This window comes from Colletotrichum jinshuiense, chromosome 6 (assembly GCF_051148585.1).
Source record: "Colletotrichum jinshuiense chromosome 6, complete sequence".
NCBI classification, from domain to species: domain Eukaryota; kingdom Fungi; phylum Ascomycota; class Sordariomycetes; order Glomerellales; family Glomerellaceae; genus Colletotrichum; species Colletotrichum jinshuiense.
This window is the reverse complement of record NC_139313.1, coordinates 2,278,272-2,298,507: the sequence shown is the minus strand read 5'-3', so window position 1 is coordinate 2,298,507 and position 20,236 is coordinate 2,278,272. Positions and strand designations below refer to the sequence as shown.

Below are 20,236 nucleotides of genomic sequence, written 5' to 3'. Positions count from 1 at the left end.
CGTGCAAGCAATTGCGCCAGGCCGACGCCACCCGTCGGGGCATTCATGATGCTTCAGACAACCCTGATATATACCAGGTCAAGAGTCTGGCTTAACCTATCGCTGCTGATCCTGGCCGAACTACATGTGAAGCTGGTAGCTGGTTGTCGCCGTCTTACAAAGACAATGGCTGCTCAGTTCCGTGATTCATCTTGCCTTGCTAAGTTGCTACTCCCTTGCAGGGTCAGACATCAGGAGTGGCAGGTGTCATAGCGTTCGTGGACAAAAACCCACCATCAGGTTTCACACCAGACTCCAAAATGATCAAAGCGCCGTTCAACCTCGTCCCCACGCCCCAGCAACCCCAAATTCCTCATCTGATCTCCCTGTCCCCTTGTCCCTGTCCTTTCCCTGCACAGCGGCTGACAGAGCTGGATGATCGCATCAATCGGGACTTGAGCGAATCATGGCAGTTCCAAGACCATCCTGACAGGTACCCGACTGGGGTTTCCGGGACCCCTGCTCGCAACACTCGACCAGAAGCGGTATTGTCAGGCACGCCCAACCCAGGCGGACCCAACCAGGGCGGACCCCGTCAAAGTCTGACAGCAAGTGGAGAGGGTCTTGCAGGAACCGCTAGGCTTTGAGGTCTTCTTCGCCTTGTGGAGAAGAGCGAGAGAGAAGGGGAGCTGTCTCCATCCCGCTTAGCCCTCTAGGAAACCCTGAATGTCCGGAATACGAAACCTTGCGTCGATATCACGGTTCTAGACAATGGGCGAAAGTGGGCTGTCGACGCACCGTGTGGAAATGACATGCCATGGAAAGACACGAATCATCTGGCCTAGCACAGGATTACGAATGTAGCACCATTTTCAACTTAACGTGCTACCATCCTCACACCAGCCCGCACGTACTTTGACTTCCCAAACCATACACCACCCCATGACATTTTGCTATACCATGTCGGCAAAGCCAGGGGTTTTTATTTTGGGAAGGGGATGGGGGGATGTTTTTTTTTAATTTTTTTTACACGCATATGCCTTACATAGTACTCCAACTGGCCCAGTGAAGTCGACTGGACCCGCAGTGTAAGGACGGTAGAAGTTGCGTGGCGACGGCGCGGCTCTGGTAATATCTGCATTTACGTGGGGAGTCTCCTTGGACCGTTCACAGGCGTGGTTGTGGGGGGCCGGCTCTGCAATGGAGGAGTCGAACAACGTTGGTTCATAACTGTGCGTTGTCGGCCTATGACAAACAAGAAAGAAAAGCTGGCGGCCGACAATCCATTCGAAAACCCATCGCCGTCAGCCTGCCATTGCCAAGGCCTGGAGCATGCTAATATCTTTGGGCGGGGAACGTACGAAAACATTGTGGCAGTGACGGTTAGTGGCCTCCACAGCGGCTCTTGGGGACGGGAGACATTATCCGCCACGGCCTTGCTTCTGATATATGTTTTGACGACGCATAACAGCCGGCTTCTTCTTGTTGGTCGATACAAACGAGTCGTTGGGGGTGCGGGTGCGAAATGCTACGGTGTTCCAACAGTGTTTTTTTTTGGCGTTACATGCATGCCGGCTACACCGTACAAACATCCATAGTTACTACTATCTTGCCCTTATCGTCTCACCAGTTGGAGGAATTGCCCCGGGGTTTACTCCGTAGGTGTGCCAGAACCGGTTTTGCAAACCACTATGCACAGAGCGCGGATTATCGGGAGAGACCAATCTACCTTTATCGAAACGGTGGCTACCGTTCCATATTGCAGCGCCCCATCTCAAGATCGCCGGAGACGACGACCAAAGATAGCCTCCCTCCCCGCAGACGGGGTGTCCCGGCTCGTCCAGAACCTCCAGATGAATGACGCGGCTATTCACTCCGTCTGGTTCTGCGATTCCGCGCTTCTAATGGTGCTTTCGGCCTGCCGAGACAGTCTCGCAGAGAGCAGAGGTGCGTCGCGTCCTGTCTCATGTGGTCGCAGGAGTATGCGTCATAAAAGGGAAGCTTCTGGCCGCCCGATTTACAGCAGCAATCCCAAGGCTTATTCAACACCCAGCCGGACGGTATGGCCGGGAGGCTCTTGTCAATGTTGCGCTCACTGATCTCTTCCCGCTCCCCAGCTTCCATGGAGAGGCTCGAGGGTGTTTGGGAAAGGTCCAGGATCCCTTACTTGATGCAAAAGAAGGTTCGTCGAAAACCCAAAATAACTTCACGGCAGTGCCTGCACACTACACTCACATCGAGCTCGATGAACTGGCGGTCTGAAGCTCTCAGACGCACACACTACGTGCGCCCTTTCGGCAGATAGATGATGCAAGGTCATGGCCGGAAGGACTCGATGCTTCCTCGCGCCGTTTTACCCGTGGTTCTGCCGGATCGACATTCCCCTTCTCTCAGTCCAGTCTAGGTACACTACTACTCCCAGCGTCGTGCTTTCGGGACTATTCCGGTCCAACAAACCCCTCGGCGCCGCACAGGGTCCTCACTGCAGCCCGGTCGCTGGAGCATCCGATATACCGAATGAAGCATCCCATGTGGGCTGGCTGCATGAAGGTGCTTGTCCATCGATTGTGATAGTGACTGACGTCTCTCTATCATCTTTTCAATTACAGGTACGTTCCACGAAGCTCGTATTTGTTGTCACACTGCCATACCCAAGCACCGATGATTACAATCCCATACAGTAAATACAATGTTTGGCGATGAAGGTAGCTGAGCGCACACGCCATTACCAACTCATTTTTGCCAACATGCGGAGATAATTTTCCAACCGTCGCCCACGTCACCCAAGACGATGCCCAAACCTACAACGCGGCCAAAACAGCAACAAGGCCCCCCAACAAAGCAACCGGCGCCATCGTCGGCGCGGCGTTCGGTGTGTTCGTGGCAGACGCGGTCGCGCCGGTAGCGGACGCCGACGCGTTGGAGCTTTTACAGACCACCTGGTCGGGCACGGCGACGCTGGCAGTGGTGCAGATGTCTTTGGCGTACTTGACGGCGGCGTCCTGATCTACTTGATTACAGGCGCCGGCAAGACAGCATGCGATGCCGTCGAGGAATCCGGAGTTGGTGCAGATGCACTTAATGTCGAGCTGGCCGCAGCCGGCGATGGCACTGCCTGTGATGTATTGGTTCACACAGCCTTGCTAATCACGACAGCGTCAAGTCAGCCCACGAGCGAATCAGACATCGGGGTCCGTGGCATCGGCGGTCACGGTGAGGGTTGAGACGAGGAGGGGTAACGTACTGCGCACGTCGGCAGCGCAGTGTCTTGCGCGACGGCTAGGCCGGCCAGAGCGATGAGTACGGCGGAGAACTTCATGACGACCGTTTGTCTGCGGTGTGAAGTGTGCGACACGGGGCGTTCGGTTTCCTTCCACGGACGAAAGGGCGTGTTATGTGTTGTCTGGGCGTCGAGAAATGCGTTGGCGAAAAGAAGGGCGGCGACGAGATGGGCTTCACTCTTGCGAGGGGGCGATTGGAAAGGGATGGGGTAACACAGGTAGGCTGAAGATTCGAGAGGGGAAGAAGAGCTGAAGCTTGCGCACTAGGTAGGTGTACACACCACCGCGGGTGGTCTGCAACCGTAGTGGTATGTACCGGTATGCTTGACCCGATTCGAACCATCAACTCCAAGGGTGCCACCATCCTTATTTCCTTTCCCCTTCCATCAACAGGGCCCCTTGGCCAAGGACGCTTTTTAATGAAATCACACCAATCACAAGGTTGCATCGTCGACATGTACGGCGCGCCTCATTGGCTGCACTAGTCTCTGTAATGGTTCAATAAACTTTGACTTTTTTCTTCGCCCTTTTCGCTCTAAAGTTTAATGGGGAAATTCATTTGGCGAGGAAAATTGGCCAGCTTGCATGCCAACCAAGTCAGGGTCGCCCAGGAACCCCGTGAAGCTAACCCACCCGGAGGAGCCGGAAGAACCGGAGGCCATGTACGGTGCCTTCCTCGCGCCCTGGGGAGACTGAGCGGTTCCGGGAGGGGGAAGGGCAGGGCCGTACGGGGGCCCGGGCCTGCCGGCAGCTCCGTGTTTGTTTGGGTGTGCTTGCTTGGTTGCTTGGTTGCTTGCTTGCATCCACCTCGCTCCTCCACTTCCTTGCATCCGTTGTTTGGGTCAACCACTGCGTCCGACCGCCAGGGAGACTGAAACATCGTCTAAACTTCTCACAGGCCATGCACGCGCGGCGCTCTGTTTGTCTGGAATTATCGGTCCGGACGGAAGCTCCTCTTCTTTACCTTTTTCCATTTTGCACTACGTTGTTTTTTTCCCTCCTCTTTTCTTATTCGTCTTCTCCTCCATCCCGGGATGAAAATCAGCGGATCAAATGATCCGCAAAGAAGAAACATGAGGCGGATTAGGCTGCGGGGGGGGGAGGGATCGAAGGCCGGGCCGCCCGACCACCTCTTAGCCGGATGCCAAACGCCGTCTTTCCCACTCACTCGCTGCCCGCACAAGCCCCTCGCTCCATGCCCAGGGATTCGGGATCGTGGGAGAGAGACAAGAAGAAAAAAAGGCGTCATTGTACATGGGACCTGACCGCCCCCATCGCAGGACACCCAGCACTAACAACATTTCTTCCCCCACTTGGGGGTTACACAGCGGCGGCTTGGACTGCTACCGGCACTGCCTGCATAGTACATACCCCCGTTGTCCTCGCAGTTTATTTGCAGCCTCCCCGGCCCGCTTCCGCCCTGCCTGCCTGCCTCGTCGGCCGGCCCCTCTGACTTTGACGCCGACGAAGAAGCGCAAGAGCTCAGCGGGTTGCATGCTGTCAGAGACAAACCATGCGCGAATACGGGCGCCGTCTGATCTCGGTGCTGCTGCTGCGCCCAGTCCGTGCCACTCTCAACTCTTGTGGCTGGCAACTAGAGCCATTGGCGCACCGGGGCTGGCGTCTGCGTCGTCCTAGTTCTCTCGTTCTTCTTCTTATTCTTCTTCCATCGGCGATAGACCCCCCTCCCCCTTCCACGCCACAGCCTAAGCAGAGCTTGTCCTACTTGCTGCAGTTGACCCTTTAGAAGCTGGGTCAAATGGGAGGAACTCATATACCGCACATGAACAACGTGCCAGCCCCCCGTCAGCGCTTTGGGTGGTGAGAACGGTTGCGGTCGGGCGGCCCGGACGTGTTTGCCCGGCTGGGCCAAGAGGCAAGTTTGACGGGGCGGCCGCAGGCCGGCAGGAGAATAAGCGTAAATGGGGAGCAGGAGGCCGACCGTCATTCTTCCACGGGGACGGGGGGGAGGGAAGGGGGAGTACAGCGTCATAGCTATACTGTACCCAAGAAACTTGCCAGTACACATGGCTTGCGTCCCGCCGGCTAGGCGTGTGTCCTACCTGTCTACGTCCTATGTTTGACAGCCACAAGCTACACGCCCCCCCCCCCTCCAAGCCTCTCTCGGCGGACAAGCTATACGAATGGAAGCGAGACGGACGGACCTAAGCGCCGGACCGCACCCGTCCTGCCGCCGCCCAAGTACCACGCATTTGCTTTCAATAGCGGCGCCCGGCTCGCGGCTCGCGGCTCGTGTCACTGACGGACCTAGCGCTAAATGGCCTCCTCTCTCCCTCTCCGTCCCTCGCAAACCCCGCAGCGGCCGGCGGGAGTTTGTGTATACCGTCGGCAGCTGGACCCAGCGTCTGATGGCTGGATCGGTGTGCTGTGCTTTTCCGCTCCTGTTGTTGAAATAACCGCATCCCAGACATTCTGCCCGGTGGCTGCGAGGTGCAGCATGACGGCAGCTTGCTTGCTTGCTGCACACATCCGGAAAGAAAGAAACGAAGAGGGGAGGGGGGAGGGTGTTTTGGAAGAATTATTCATATCGCCAAGGGCTGCAATTCTTTTCTTGTTCTCGATCATGCGTCACCGAAGCCACCGTGCCGGCGCCGGCGCCGGCGGCAAGGACCCTGGCTGGGGCTCAAGTTCCTTCTTTTGGCGCGGCGGTATCAAGTGTCGTTGGCAAACCCCCCTCCCCCTTCCCCCCCAAACGCAGCGCCGTGCACGGGGTTCCATCCGTTGACGTCGTCCTTTGGGTCTTGGGAGGGGTGGTGGGGTGGGGTGGGGTGGGGAGAAAAGGGAGGGAAGGAGGAGAAAAGGAAGAAGAACAAGAAGAAGCAGAAGAAGGAAGGGGGGTAAGGAGGGAGGAAAAGTTGGCGGCTGAAAATCCGAACGGGAGGAAGGGGGGGGCAGGAAGACGCCCGCCGCTTTGGCTTTGCCGAAGTCCGGGCGCAGACGACGCTACAGGCTCATAGTCTCTCGGTTGTTCAGCTCGGGCGTGCGAGCGGGTTCCTCTGCCTCAGCTAGGCCCCCCGATGCCTGTCATCCCCGGGCCCGGGGTTGAAGGGAGGTGGGTGAGGGGGGGGGGGAGCGGTACTTTCTGCCCTTCAAATACCTCGGTTCGTGTATTTTGAGGCGGCTTGGGAACGTCCACTTCGTGCGTGCGTGCGTGTGTGCGTGTGTGTGTGTGTGTGTGTATGCGTGTTATGGCATCCAAAAAGCACCCATCTAGTTTGCCACCAGCATTCGTTGAACGCATTTCACGACTCCATATTCAAATCGAGCCCGGAATCCAAGAAACACTCGACTGAAATAGTCTTGGTTGTCATGTTTCCCCTTCGGCGAGGCGGGTTCCTCTCTGTTCGGTAGGGCTCCAGGGAAACACCCCTTCCCCTCTCACCCCGGAGCCTAATTACTGACTTTGCTTGCCTCGCTCTCTATCTCTATCTCTCTACCTCTTCCCCTGGGATCCCTGTATGTGGATGTGAATGATCTGCCGTCAGCCTTTTGTCGAAACAAGGAGCCGGGTCGGCCACCCCTGGGATGAGCATGGCGTGATCTCCCCGTTTCGCCGAAGAAGAAGAACAAGAGAAGAAAAGAGAAAAAGAAAAAGAAAACAAAAAGGAACGAGATAGACCCTCCTCATCTTTCTACGCGGCTACTGCGGAGAACACCCCTCCTCCCCGGCGCCCATCAGCCCGGGTCCAAGGTCCCCCGCGCGTCATCTGGGACCCGGACAAGGACCGCCCCAAGGTCACATCATCCGGAAGTGAGATGGGTGGGATCATCTTGTGCGACGGTGTCGTTTATGTCCTCTCGGTGCTTCTCATAGGCTATGCTTCGCCGACGTTAGGGGTAAGGAGAGGAACCGAACCGGGTGTGATCAACCAAAGGCCGGAGCCGGCGTCTACCCTTCGTCTCCAGCGTTGGCATGATACATTCACACAAGACGCAGACGAAAGGCAGTTCAGTCGTGCACAGTATAAATGAGCTGTTCATCATTGTCATACTTATTCAACAGACGCTGGTCAAGTACGAACGAGCCAGTTCTGTCATGTAAAGGGCCGGCCAGTCGTAGCCCCTGAATCGAAGTCAGGTTACACAAAGGTCCTTTTTTGCACATGACCTAGCATCCAACGTTGATCGGATGCTTATGCCGCCCGCCTCTTTTATCTGTCATGCCCAATACTCACCCCAAGTACTCCAAGTAAATATGGTTCGTGAAACGGGCTCTGGGTTTTGAGTCATCTAGCTATCATTTGCTGGCAATCCTCTTCTTGCTTCACTTTGGCCAGCGATATGAGCCTGATCTTTTTCGTGCTCCTCCATTGCCGCTCAGCCTTGTAAAGCTGAATTAAATGATCCAGTTCCCTCTCGATTGCCGCAAAAAGCCCCATGATCCGCACAGTGACCTAGGTGTAGTCGATGCTCAACAGCGGACAGTACCAACAGACATCGTAGTAGATGTTCATCTTTGCAAACGTGAGCAACTCTTTCCCCTTGAGGCCCGGGCCTTTCTTTCTGCAACCTGCCGTCTTACCAGAGTTGAAAAGCGAGTTGTACTCATCTGCATAGTTGCTACATGCAGTAATCCAACGTCACGATATCATCGCCTCCTCGGCCTGGCAAGCGAGATGTGTAAGTAGGAGAATCAGCAAGAATTTATCTCTGGCATGTTTCAGTTTGTGGTTCCTAACACAAGTGAGGTTATCGTCGACAGTGACAGCTACTGCGAGGAATGCCTATCCCAGACAGTTCGACATGGCCTATTTTGGCGCCCCGACTTCATGAGCAAGCACATCACAAGGTGTGGTTTGAAGTGTGGTCCTGTCATCAGTGGTTGGCTTGGATGGAATCCTCTTGCTGATACGTCGAAACTCGGATGCCGAATAGATTGACAGCTCCAGGATTGTTTCCTCCCGCTGCCGCACCCCGCTGCCGGTGGATTCCGTCAGTTACACTCTCCCGTCCCATTCATCCACCCCCACAGCCAGTGCAACATGATGCGATTATAATTTGAAACCGTAACGCCGTCTATATGATCCGAAATACTCCTCAAAGGCTTGATGCTCAACCCCTAGCCATGCTTGTCCAGTGAATAAGATTTCCACAAAACGCGCATTCTATATCGCCCCGAAGCGGTCACTGGGAATCGTGCCAGTTGCTCCTAGTCCAAAGGCCGCTTCCGATGATTGACGGGCCATGACACTTGATAAAGCGCCAAGTGATCTAATGAGTCTCGCTTGAAGCTGCTTATTTTCAGGCATCAAGTCGATATAAACCTTTGAGAATGGTCCAGCACCATTGCGCACATCTATCAGAATCTTTCAGATCTCGGATCCAAGCAAGACCCATTTCGACCGTCATCTTCGCTTGAAGCTCGAATTCCGGACCACACCTATTTCGGGCTTGGTAGAGCGTCATGTTTTTGGTGGACAAGTGCAGGATGACGAGCACGCCCAGTATGTTTTGCGACCAAAGGTAGAGGCAAGGGACTAGTCGTTTGTTACGAGAGACCGGCGGGAGGATAATGGGCCATAAAAGACAGGCCTGGAGGCATTTTGCCGTCGCTACGAAATCTTCCTCGACGAGCTTTTCTGGCTCGTGGAGCACCTTGTAGACAAAAGGTCGGTAGAGAAGGTATTCGAGGTGATAGTACCGAGTGCGTAAAAGGGCATGAAGCACATCGTTCGAATGAGGATAGTCGGAATTAGGGACAATGAACTCGGAAATGGACGTGGACTGCATCTCATCCATGGGTTCGGTTGCGTACATACTCGGAGCATAGAACTGCTGGGCGTTGGCTTCGAGTTCGAGCGCTTGGTACACGACGGAGTGGTTGTGTCTGTCCCACACCAGGCCATCCGGTAAAGAGTTGTGCCACTGGTCAAGCTGCTTCATCAGCTCATCGACAACGGCCGCAACACGGGAGCTGTCCATTTCAGGGAATGCCCGACCCGGGATAGAGGGAGGGCATTCGGTAACTGTTGTAGACACAAACCGTCAGCAGGGGTACCACACGATGCAACATTTCGAGATGTTACTCATTGCACATGTGCTCATCTGGAAATCACCTCGAATGCGTGAGTTGAGGGTAGGAAAAGGCAGGGATAGGACAAAATTGAAAGCAAGTGGAAGGCGAGATTGCATGACGGACTGCCGGATTGTGCAAGCGAGATCGATCAATGAGAAGAAGTGAGGGGCTCCTGAGCGTGGCGGGAGATACTGACCTTGGCTTAGCCCGTTGTGAATCTTGACTGCTAGGCTCTGAAGAGACATTTTATAGATGAATATCTCTCGGTATTGAGACATGGTATCGTTGAATATCTGCTCACGAAGCATCTCATTGTTGGTTGCATTATATTGATGAAACTTGGGGATATGCATACCGGCCTTCAACTTTTGGAGACCAGTCACGGGCAACTCAAGCTCTAGATTGAGTTCTCTGCACCAAAGCACCAGTTAGAAAACCAGTTCTTGGGGGCATGAGGGATATGCTCTAGGCGCAGGAGCTTGAACGTTCAACACTCTCTCGCGGTCGGCAGATGAGCTGACCGGCAAATAGGGACAAGATGGCAGTTCTGGATAATCGAGGGGGATAGTAGGGGAATAGGCAGGGGCTCTTTTGTTATTTTTGGTTTTTTTATCGAAGACGAATTCGGGACGTACGTACGTTTCAATCATAAGGCAATGCCAAGAAGCCCGGCGGACCTGATCGCCGCGGGTGGAGCGAATTTCGGCAGAGTTGCTGCAGATTCCATCAGCTCACCGGCTCCATCGACCGGTAAGCATCAAGCCTTGGCCGGCTACCGAGTGGCATTGGAAATAATCTTACCTGGAAATCAATGCGTGGCAAGCCAAGGACGCCGATATGGTCATTCTCCAGAACTCCTGCCCAGAATTTAGCCAAGCACCCGGAACACTCCTCTTCTCCCACTACCCACCATGTGTCGAAAACAGCTCCCATAATACAGCCTGTCACGTGGCAAGCCGAGTCCCAGTTAATATAGCACTCGCATCGTATCGCACTGCGCACCAAGGCCGGGCCCGGGCTCGGGCCCGGCTCTGTAAATTCCACCATTTGAGGGCCAAACTTACCCTGCCAAGATGTACATTTGTATGTTCTCCAAGTCGCACCCCGTCATAGAAAACCCAATACGCCGCCTGGCCTCGTTGAAAAATACAAGACCTGGTGGCCGGTCTCCCAGTGCTCCTGCGATCCCGCTTAGTCCGACTGGCTGGCCCTGGAAGACCGCAGAAGGATATTGTGCCTCGGCAAGAGCAACCTCACCGAGTGCCAATACCAGACATACCAAGGTAGAAGCCGCATTCTCCTCGAACCTGCTGCTGAGCACCGCTGGGAAGACCTCTTCCATAAAGGACTGACGGTCTATTACAGGGTGGATCCGATTGAAGGTGTTGAAATACACCCTGGCGCGGAATTCGAGTTGACCATAGTCCACATCCATCAGTTGAATTGGCTCCATGTTATCCCGAGGAATACCAAGCTCTACTCGCTCTCTTATGGTTATGGATTCTATCCCCCCTCGCGGAAGGCGCTGGTCGTGGCCTTGCTGTCCCAAAGTCTCGGGCCGAAAGTCTGACCCCCAGAAGATAGTTTGGAGGTCGGGCATCTCGTGCTGGAAGTCTTCAAGGGCTCGCCGCACCGCGGGCCAGGCCATCATTTTATGTATAGCGGACGCGTGACGGTACGTTTCTTGCTGTTGCGGTATCGGGCCAGGCTGACCTGAAGACCGGAGAGTGGCCATTGACGGTACTCCACTACTGCTGCTTTCGCTACTAAGAGAGGGCGGAATACCAGCTCGTATATTCTGGAGCTTGTTGTAAATATCCGGGATATGACTGGTTTGCTGATGGATATTGGTCACAATGTCGAGTATCTCGACCAATGTCTTGTCCTTCCTGCACCAAGCTTGTACGTTAACGAGCAGCTTACGAATAGACCTAGGGCTCGACTGGAACCGTCTGAATCCTGGTAGCAAGAGTCTGCTAAGGGCGGATCGGCCGTATGAGCGGAACATGTGGATAGGGGAGTAGACGTACTTTGTCGGCTGGGTTTCTCTGTATACGCAGGCGACTTTGGCCTTTGTGCAATAGCCACACTTCGGCAATCCCTCATCGCACTTCTGCTTTCTGCCGCGGCAGGCTTCGCAAGCCTGTCTAGATGTCAGATTGCAGCCGAGCCGAACCGAAGGTTGCCTGAGGAACATGAAGGGATGATCAATGGCATCCAGCACCGGTAGGTTAGGGCAGTGGGCTGTCATCGCCCCGCCCAGTGGATCTGGCCCCGAATCCCGTACAGAGATGAAGCGAAACATGGCGAAATGGCACAAGGGAAACAGCACAGAATCAAACTTACTTGGTGTGCGATGGAGCCGCGTTCCTTTCTTTGAGTCGACTGCTTGCCTGGCGTCGGCCCCACAGAGCTCGAGGCTGCAGGTGGAGTTTCGACGTTCATGGTTCACCTAATAGTGAAGGGCTCGAGATGGTGGTCAGATCCAGACATTCGCATCATTCGATGGAATCTGGAATTGATGTTGAGGTAAAGACGTTACATGCTAGGCAGAGAAAAGAGGCGAGAGGGTTGTATTGTCCAGGCCGGGACAAGAGGCCCAAGCCAGGGTCGCCGGGACTGCAAAACCCTAGTGGCGGGGAAGGAGCGGCCAGGAAGGCGAGTGAGAGTGGCTCAGGACCAGGGGTCATTCGCACCTGCGACGAGGATGAGGTTCGGTATTGGGCGTCGAGTCGGGAACTGAGCTGATCAAGGGTGTTTGGGGGCGCGCCTCTCTGGTCGAGCTGGCTGGGCTTCGGTCTCTTATAGTATGTAGCAAGCTCGCTTCCTCGGCAATATGTGGGTTGGAGGAAGGAGATGCGGAACCGGCCACCGTATTTTCGAGCAGGAGAAACGGCACGGTGGGCGGGGGTACGGAACCCTGCTATCCGGAGCGCATGCCGTGCGTTTGGCGTTTGTTTTTTGCCGTGAACGGGGGGGGGAGGAGGGGCCTGACCTGGAGATGTTGCGGGCGGCCTTAGGAAACACATGGGAGGACGCTGCCGGCAATCGTTCTTTGGCGATTCTTAGATATTACTAGCAAAAAGCCGAGTGGAGTGTGTCTGGCTTTTCCCCCCCGCAAGAACAAACTGGAGGGCAAGCGAAGGAGATGTGGGAAGACAGATGTGGCGGCAAGGCTACGGAATTCGGAGGCAGCTCCGATTCCGATAATTGGGCAAGGCAGAGGTGAAGTGGAAGCAGAAGAGCACTAGCCTCCGCATTAGCACCAGCATCGGCGTCAACATCACCGGCAGGCACCGAAAAAGCGACGGCAGGGCAGAAGTATCGAGGAACTGCCCCCGCCAAAACGCCCAGATACGACGTGTAGCGCCGTCTGGGTCGGGAGGCCTAGATGGCGGAACCGTAACTAAATTGGCAACCTACCAAGCATAGAAGTCGGCGACTGCGAAAAGGGTATGTGTGTGTGTTCCAAGGGCACATCCGCAGAGCAATGACAGCCGTGGCCGTGGTAATTTTGTTGTGCATCAACAACTTGACATGCAATTGCAGGTGGGAATCGCAACTCAGTAAAAGAGCTGGCAGATGGCTTTCTTGGCTCGGCAAATGCTTGGCCCACCACCCTCCCCAATCAGAGTTAAGGCGAGGGAGGTGACACAACAGCAGGATGTGGTTCGGCACGATTACATGCGGTGTGAAGCGATGCATCGGACTCATGATATGTGGGAGGAAGAGAGCGCCAGTGGCTGCCACCCTCGTCCAGCCCGCTTTGAGTCACCAGGCCTAACCCAGACATGGCTTTACTTGAGCCCAGGCTTGAGGATGGAGGCAAGGCAGATGAGCTGAGGTGAGGCATGGGTGACACAGGATTGCTCCTCCCTTGGTGACCGCTCCGCTCCGTTCTTCCTCTGCATCACACCCCACCGCTTGGCGGCGCGCGCCAGCCAGTGCTGGTTGAGTGTACCTAGTACGTTGGATGTTATTGTCCCCAGCTCCTCTAACCAGGGTAATGATGGTCTGGAGGGGAGGGATACCGATCCAGGTCTGTCTCATTGCTACTTGCCAGTCAGATCGCTCGCCATGTCTGATCAATTTTCCTCTGGTAGATGACTGCCGTGCTCTGTAACCAAGCTGCAGGCATCTCTTCGCGTCTGTAAGTAGTAGCGATACATAGCCCACTTTTCACCAGAAGCACCCATATGGTCGGAGCCGATTTGGGGGGGGCATTGGTACGGAAACAGGATGTACCCTCCGACAACCAGATGATTATCTGATGCACGTTGAGTCTCTTCAAGTATGTTAGTCACTGATTCATTCATCCCTGCTTCCTGGAGACGAAATATAGCGTGAGACAGTCTGCCGTCTGCCGTTCTAACAAGAAACAGACCATGACTTGGCGCTGTGACTTTTGGATGAGCTCGCTAGAGCAGGATGCAGATCCAACCACGTCCCGTGTCTCGCGGCGTCATGGTGTGTTCTTGGGTGTAAGAAGTCGGCAGCACAGCACCCCATGACGTATGTGTTTCCCCAAGTTGAATAAACTTGGAGGAGAGACAAACAGGACAAAAATTGATCGAGGTCGACAACGAACGAACATCTGCTGGGGTTTAGCTGAGATGAATGGCGGGTCGGAGGAGAGCAACCCCCCCTCCCCCCTGTCTTTTTATCACAGCGTCTCCTAGTTGGTCCGGAATCCTTTACCCATTTCGCCCATTTTCCCACCTCGGTCAATGAGGGGGGCATTAGTAGACCGTCTTTTGTTTTTCCGCGGGTAGCTTACGCGTGAGGTGCGTACAGTGCTTGTCTTTGTTAGTCACGGAAGGGTCACAAGCCCTACCAAGACAAGAAGCAGAAGACTGTATGGTCTGCCAAGAATCAAAGACAGCCAGGCGATGGTTGTGGGGATTCCATGAGTAGTTTTCCTTTAGATCTAATCGACCAACCGACGGTAGCGCAGTTGGCCAACCTCTGTTTCGGGGGTTGTTTCCCGGTACGTCACCTCGCTTCTCGATGCTGCAGGGAGGGAGGGAATGTAAACACCTACCTGCCTTGTCTCATCTCACCTTACTCGACTCTATCTCTAAAGAACCATTTCTTCTACCGCCGTTGCATTCTCTTTAGCACAATGCGGGTGTAGGTGGTTGGATGAAGTACGATGTAGTGTAGGCAGGCGATGGGGGGGCGGTTGAGCCGAAACCTTGCTCGGGCGCTACCCCCATTTCATGGTGGATTTCGGTGAGCAGGGGACACGGCAACAGTTTATTTTGATTGGTCAGAAATTGCATGTGGTGGGGGTGCGATAAAGTTACGTTACAGGTGGATGTGTCCAGGGGACCATTGCATCTGAACTGGATCCGATCCAGATCTCTCCCTCACCTCTTCCGGGCTGCGCTTCTTGTCTGCTTCGCCAAGCGCATCCAGTGACAGCTCTTTGGTGTTTCGTTGGTGTGAGGTTCTTGGCAACTCACATCACGGACACCTTGCCCAATGCTCCTAGTCCAATTGCCTCAACCCTGAGAGGAGATTTCAGATCGGAGATGCTTGGCTTGAGTTGCAAACCTCATGCCTGCTACTGATTACGACGACGAATCCGTGTGTCCACACTACTACCGTACACCAACGCTCTTAGGGAAGGTATCCATCCGCCCGTGGAGACGAGCGAAATTCGTGAATGCATACAGATATACTCACTTACATGGTGAGAAATGTACTTCCCTATGCGGTACACCGCACCCCACTTGTTTACACAATCGGGGAAGGTCCAGGCCGACTCGTAAAATGCCCTGGATTCCAGAACGTTATTCAGTTCTTCGGAGGCCGGAGGGCCAAGACGGGGGACCTATAGTGCGTTCCGTGGATAGCTCCTTCAAGTATCGAACAGCACCGTACTCGCACCTCGTGTATTTCACTGCATCGAACAACCAGTGCAGCACCTGTTATCCAGAGGTTCCATCCCACACTATTGATAATAAACGAGGCTTTCTTTGCAGGGTAACGGGGCCATTGCATCTCTGCAACCTTGTTTCCTCTTTCCTGCCACCGCCGCTCCGATCAAGTCACCAAATATCAAGGTGAAGTGGCGTCAAAACAAGATAGTCATGCCTTATTTCCAGGTTGCGAGCTGCTTTGTCTCGGGTGTTTGCTTTTCCCAACTGCAAGCATCTCGCACCATCCCTGGCCCCGGCCCCATATCAAGCTAGGATGACCGCCTGGGCGAAACCCATGTTCTCCGCTGGCGAGGAGAAGACGGACAGAGCTCGCTTGTCTCGGGTATTCAGATCTCAGCCCTGGCATCGCGAGGCCAGTCATTAATGGCCATGGCCCGCCGGCAGTTGTCAATCCTCGTCGATTTTCGAGCTTGACGGGGGTTTTGCACCCGGATGACCATCTCGCCGTCTGGGAGGTTTGTACTTCAGTGGAGGAACTCACCACTTGCAGTAAGGATATATGTCTTGCCTCTATGGTGACCGGGCAGACTCAAAGACCACAATCGAAACAGATCCAGACTGCTAGCTCCGAATTCGAGATGGGGTTCATGTTCAAACTTAGTACACAAGTAGAAGCGTACACAGACGGATAGACACTCTCCGACCCTCTGGCAAGCGAGCTGATCTGACGGACAAACCATCTCCGGCTCTTCAATGCCATCGACCACAAATCTCTCGGTTAGCCAAGAACATTCTCCCACCTCCCCATCAGTGTTGTACTTGTCGGAAGCCTCTTGTCGGCTGCCAGCCACACATGAGAGTCGTCCCTTGTTCTGGACTCTGAAGACCCCGCTGCGGAGTTCACTCCGGTTGGGGGCGGTACCTCTCCGCCCATCGGCTGCCCCCAGCATGGCCAGGCGGTCACTGCTTCCGAGTTGGCTGTCGGGTGTCACGCCAGTCATCGGACCGCAGGACCGAACAAGGACCGAGCCCCCTTCCTCCCGCCCAGCCCAGCCTGCGAAAACGTCATTATAAATCGCTGCTGCCATTTCGCCATTTTGCACAAACAAACCAACGATACCGTCCTTCCCCGGCCAAGCATGTCACATGCGTATGTCAGCGCTAATCGCCATCCAACCAGCGCCGCTTATCATCTCCCTGGACCCTCTTGTGCACCCCTCGCTGCAGGACCTGTCTTGTGTTCCACCTTCTCTGGGTCGTGCATACTTCGCCTCGGCAGTGATGCTGCGGTATGAATAGACCCAGACAGTCAGTTCATGGTGAAAATTTTACCCCTGGCACCATCAGTCGCCCGCTTGCCGTGACAAGGTACTTCAAAGGGTATATCGGAGCCGAAATGTGGTCACTCCCAGCCATCCTAAACCGAAAAATATACGCTAGCTGGACATGCTGGTGTCGACGTATGCCGTATCTCTTGCGCGGTTACGTGCAAGCCGGCAAGTGAACAACTGCTAATGCGAGAAGCGGGGGAGGATGGCGGCCTTCAAACAACAGATCTACGTCCTATCCACAGATCGTATAGTATTGGATGGCCTCTTGCATCGCAGCAGCGATCTTGCTGTCTTCAAGCCGTACTCCAACACAACCCTGCCGACCAAGGCCATCCCTGGCAGCCACACGTTGGCTTGTAGCGTGCGTATCTAGGCTGCCCTCTACGTCTGGCATCCCGGGCAGAATTATTAGAAGCCATGATTCGTCGTTACGTCGGGCACTAGTAGACGTAGCGCTGGCCGTCAAGGGGATAGGCCAAAAGGCCCTCGCATGACTTGGCACGACTCCGATAGCGTGGCTACTAATAGGCTCGACCGCTCCTCGAGGGGTCAGCTATGACAAAACACTTCGATGAGCGGACCATTTGCACAATTTCCCGTCGTCTTGTCCTTATCATCGTACGATTAGACAGCGAGTACATGCACATGCTGGGTTGCGGTGCGTTTAATGCGGGAAGCACGTCGCTTAGGTCGCGGGATTCTCCAGGAGCCGCCAAAAGATACCCGAGGATGGCTGAGGAAGACAGGATGAGATTATGCTCTGATATCGTGCATCAATTGAGGCTCGCTCTCTCTGTCGCTGTGTGTGTCTCTCTCTCGCTTCTCTCGCTTTATCTCCCTCCTTCTCAGCTCAACTGAGGGTATTGTACCACACGAGGCATCCGATGCACAAGCCGGCCTGAGAGATCTGATAGTCACCTTGCTGAATGCTGGGAACGGTCAAGATGTTGACGGCTTCATTCTATGATACTAACGCAACTTACATGGACTAAAAGGGCACGTATGATATACATAATAGCATCATATTTCATCCTGGCCAGGCATGCTGCTTCCGTCAAAGCTCGAAGCGCATTCCTTGGGCATTAATTGCCGACAACGAACGTACCCAAGTCAGGCACTGTACCTCGTGTTGCGGGTGTATCTTCCGAAGCGAGACGCCGGATACTTGGTGTCGGCAGAGAGGCCAGCGACGGTGTTGGCACATCGCAGCCTGGCACGCCTGATAACAGCACCCGTCTAGAACCAGTCATGAAGGGCCTTTTACTAAGAAAATTCGTCTCCAATTGACGACACGGGCATCTTTCGGGGAACAGCACGAAACGCACGGTGATCCCCCCTTTTTGTTTATTCATTTATTTATCCTTCCTTTCTGGCGTGCGCAGCTAATATACCGAGTTCTTCAAAATGACTCGAGAAATATCCGGTTGCTTGGGCGGGAGGTCTCAGTCTTCTGTAAACCCATTGCAACGTTCCGGTCGCGCGGTTGCGCCCGAAGTAACTCCCCGTGCCACACCATCACTCGTTACCATGTAGCGCTAAAGGCCATCTCGGACCAGTTCACTGCGAGCAGGCCATGGCGGGTCAAGCGACATGGGGCTGTGGGCGGATTCGAATTCCTCGCATGGATTCCTCTTTACAAGGCGCGAGGAGTCAATATTACCCTTCCCGACCGAAAGCCATGGCGGGGAGCGGCCTTCGAAATGCCCAGCCTTCTCTGCCGGGAAGCCTGGTTGTTTGGTGTCTCCCTACCCCTTCCGCATGCCAGTAGGCGCGTATCTCTTGCCATGGTGGGAGTATTACAACCTCGTCTTTCACAATGTTGCAATCTATGTGGGCCATATACGCGGATGATGACTTGCAACTAAGAATTGGAGTTTCTGATACTGAAGATCTCTCTATAATTAGGGGCAGCCTTAGGTTCGGGGAGCCATCCAAATCCAACCCACTAGTCGCGAGCCCAGGTGCCCATACAGCTAGCTCGTTCATCGACAGTTTTGGCCAAGAGCGATCGGGTCGGTCAAAGCCCCTTGGGCTTGGTTTTCCCATAAGGGGACTTACCTTCCTTCAGCTCCTTCGGTCAACAGCGCAAGTGTATGTGAATGACAACGGCTGGTTAATATCCCGGACCAGAGTCCATGTCATCCGACTATCCTGGCGATGTCAGATCTCCGAGGCATCTTTTTACGACGTAATTTGCTGTGGAGTGATGTCCGCTTGGGCCAGGCGCTTCGCGATAAGCTGTTGATCCGACGTTAGAACATCACATCGGCTCTACGGTTTTCTCGGCTAGATGCCGAAATACTCACCTCACCGCACGTCACAGGCCCATATTTTGCTGGGTTATTCTCGTCCACGCAAGTCGGGAGAACGCCGACCTCCTGGTCGAAGTTTAAACCTGTTCATGGCAAGACGGGCTAGGTTAGCTGAGAGAGCATATGCACGGTTGCTGGACGGGAACGCGCCCCTTACCAAAAAAGAAGGGCATCGAGAGCCTGTCCTCCTTGCCGTGCTGCACGACCCGGTGCACCGTCGATCTGAGCCGGTCGTTTGTCATGCGCATGAAGAAGTCGCCAATGTTGACGACGAAAGTGCCGCTGATCGGCGGCGCCCACATCCACTCCCCCGCACTGTTGAGCACCTGTAACCCCCTGTGACCGTCCTGCCAAAGAAGGGTCAAGATCTGCAGGTCCGTGTGCGCGCCGACACCGACCTCGTCCGGGTCTTGGACGGGCTCGTCGCCGTGGCCGGGGTAAAAATTTATCGCGAAATCGCCGCCGGGGTAGGTCGTCATGTGGTCGAAGTGGTCCTCCGGGAGGTCGAGGGCTAGGGCGATGACGCGGATCAGGCGGCGCGAGAGCGCAAGGCAGGCGCGCCAATGGGACAGGACGGCGGATTTGAAGTCGGGGAGGACGACGGCGTCTCCGTCGTCGGTCCACACGAAGTCCTCCTTGGGGAGGTGCTGCCTGACATGGGCGGGAACTTGGTCGAGGCGGTCCTCGTACAGAGGGTCAAACTCGGGCTCATAGTGGCACATGAAGGCCTCTTTCCTGTCCTTTGTGTCGGCCGGGTTGGCCTGCCGCTCCCGGAAGCCGCAGTACCCGTATGCAGAGGTGGTCGAGGTCAGCTTTCGCTTTTCCTGCTCCGGCAGTCTGAAAAACCTATCGTCGAGTGAGCCTTGGGGGTCCTATCAATATGTCGGACCGCCAGCTCCGGGATAACTCTCGCCAGAGAAACTTACTCGATGCCCTTCTGATGAGCAGCTTCGGTCACATGTTTGGGGATGCCGTGGTTTTTTATATAGAAGAACCCGCTCGTCTTTGCCGCATGCAAGATGTCCCGCGCGACGGACCTTCGGGCATCGAGGTCGCCGTATATCCCGTCGAGGTCGACAATGGGGATCTCGTCCGGCGTGCAGTCACGTGGCGGGTTGGTAGACACGAGTCTGTAAGTCATACCATCATAGCTGTTCAGGAAGACCTTCCTTTTGCCGGCTGGCACGGTTTCCGTTGCGGTCATGGTGGCCATATTCTGGGTGACTAAAATTGACGGGGTGAGTTGGTCTTTTTCTTTCGAGTCGAAAAGACTGGTATTCTAAGCAAACGGTTATGAATGTGTTTTGTTGCGTTTTGAGCACACGCTTGGTATATTTACGTAGGACCTTAACACAAAACCACACTGTATATAAAACATTTATACTAGAAGCCAACGTTACACAAACATGCT

At 54.7% G+C, this 20,236-nt stretch overlaps 4 protein-coding genes across 4 annotated transcripts; all 4 read right to left on the bottom strand.

The window, feature by feature from the left end:
• Nucleotides 1-2,780: 2,780 nt before the first annotated feature.
• Nucleotides 2,781-3,298, bottom strand: EsH8_VI_000583 (CFEM domain-containing protein; the record flags this gene model as incomplete). The annotated part of the gene is made up of 2 exons (XM_083271836.1): nt 2,781-3,122; nt 3,224-3,298. The coding sequence occupies 2 exons, from the start codon at nt 3,296-3,298 to the stop codon at nt 2,781-2,783; spliced, it is 417 nt and encodes a 138-aa protein (XP_083127010.1).
• Nucleotides 3,299-8,522: 5,224 nt separating this feature from the next.
• On the bottom strand, nt 8,523-9,650 carry EsH8_VI_000582 (uncharacterized protein; the record flags this gene model as incomplete). Its single annotated transcript, XM_083271835.1, has 2 exons — nt 8,523-9,247; nt 9,494-9,650. 2 exons carry the CDS (start codon nt 9,648-9,650, stop codon nt 8,523-8,525), a joined length of 882 nt encoding a protein of 293 aa, XP_083127009.1.
• Nucleotides 9,651-9,725: 75 nt separating this feature from the next.
• EsH8_VI_000581 (Zn(II)2Cys6 transcription factor) lies at nt 9,726-11,602 on the bottom strand (the record flags this gene model as incomplete). Its single annotated transcript, XM_083271834.1, has 5 exons — nt 9,726-10,011; nt 10,099-10,154; nt 10,208-10,238; nt 10,362-11,186; nt 11,328-11,602. The coding sequence occupies 5 exons, from the start codon at nt 11,600-11,602 to the stop codon at nt 9,726-9,728; spliced, it is 1,473 nt and encodes a 490-aa protein (XP_083127008.1).
• A 7,092-nt stretch (nt 11,603-18,694) lies between these two features.
• On the bottom strand, nt 18,695-20,038 carry EsH8_VI_000580 (isopenicillin N synthase family dioxygenase; the record flags this gene model as incomplete). Its single annotated transcript, XM_083271833.1, has 4 exons — nt 18,695-18,751; nt 18,820-18,908; nt 18,983-19,671; nt 19,752-20,038. 4 exons carry the CDS (start codon nt 20,036-20,038, stop codon nt 18,695-18,697), a joined length of 1,122 nt encoding a protein of 373 aa, XP_083127007.1.
• Nucleotides 20,039-20,236: the final 198 nt, after the last annotated feature.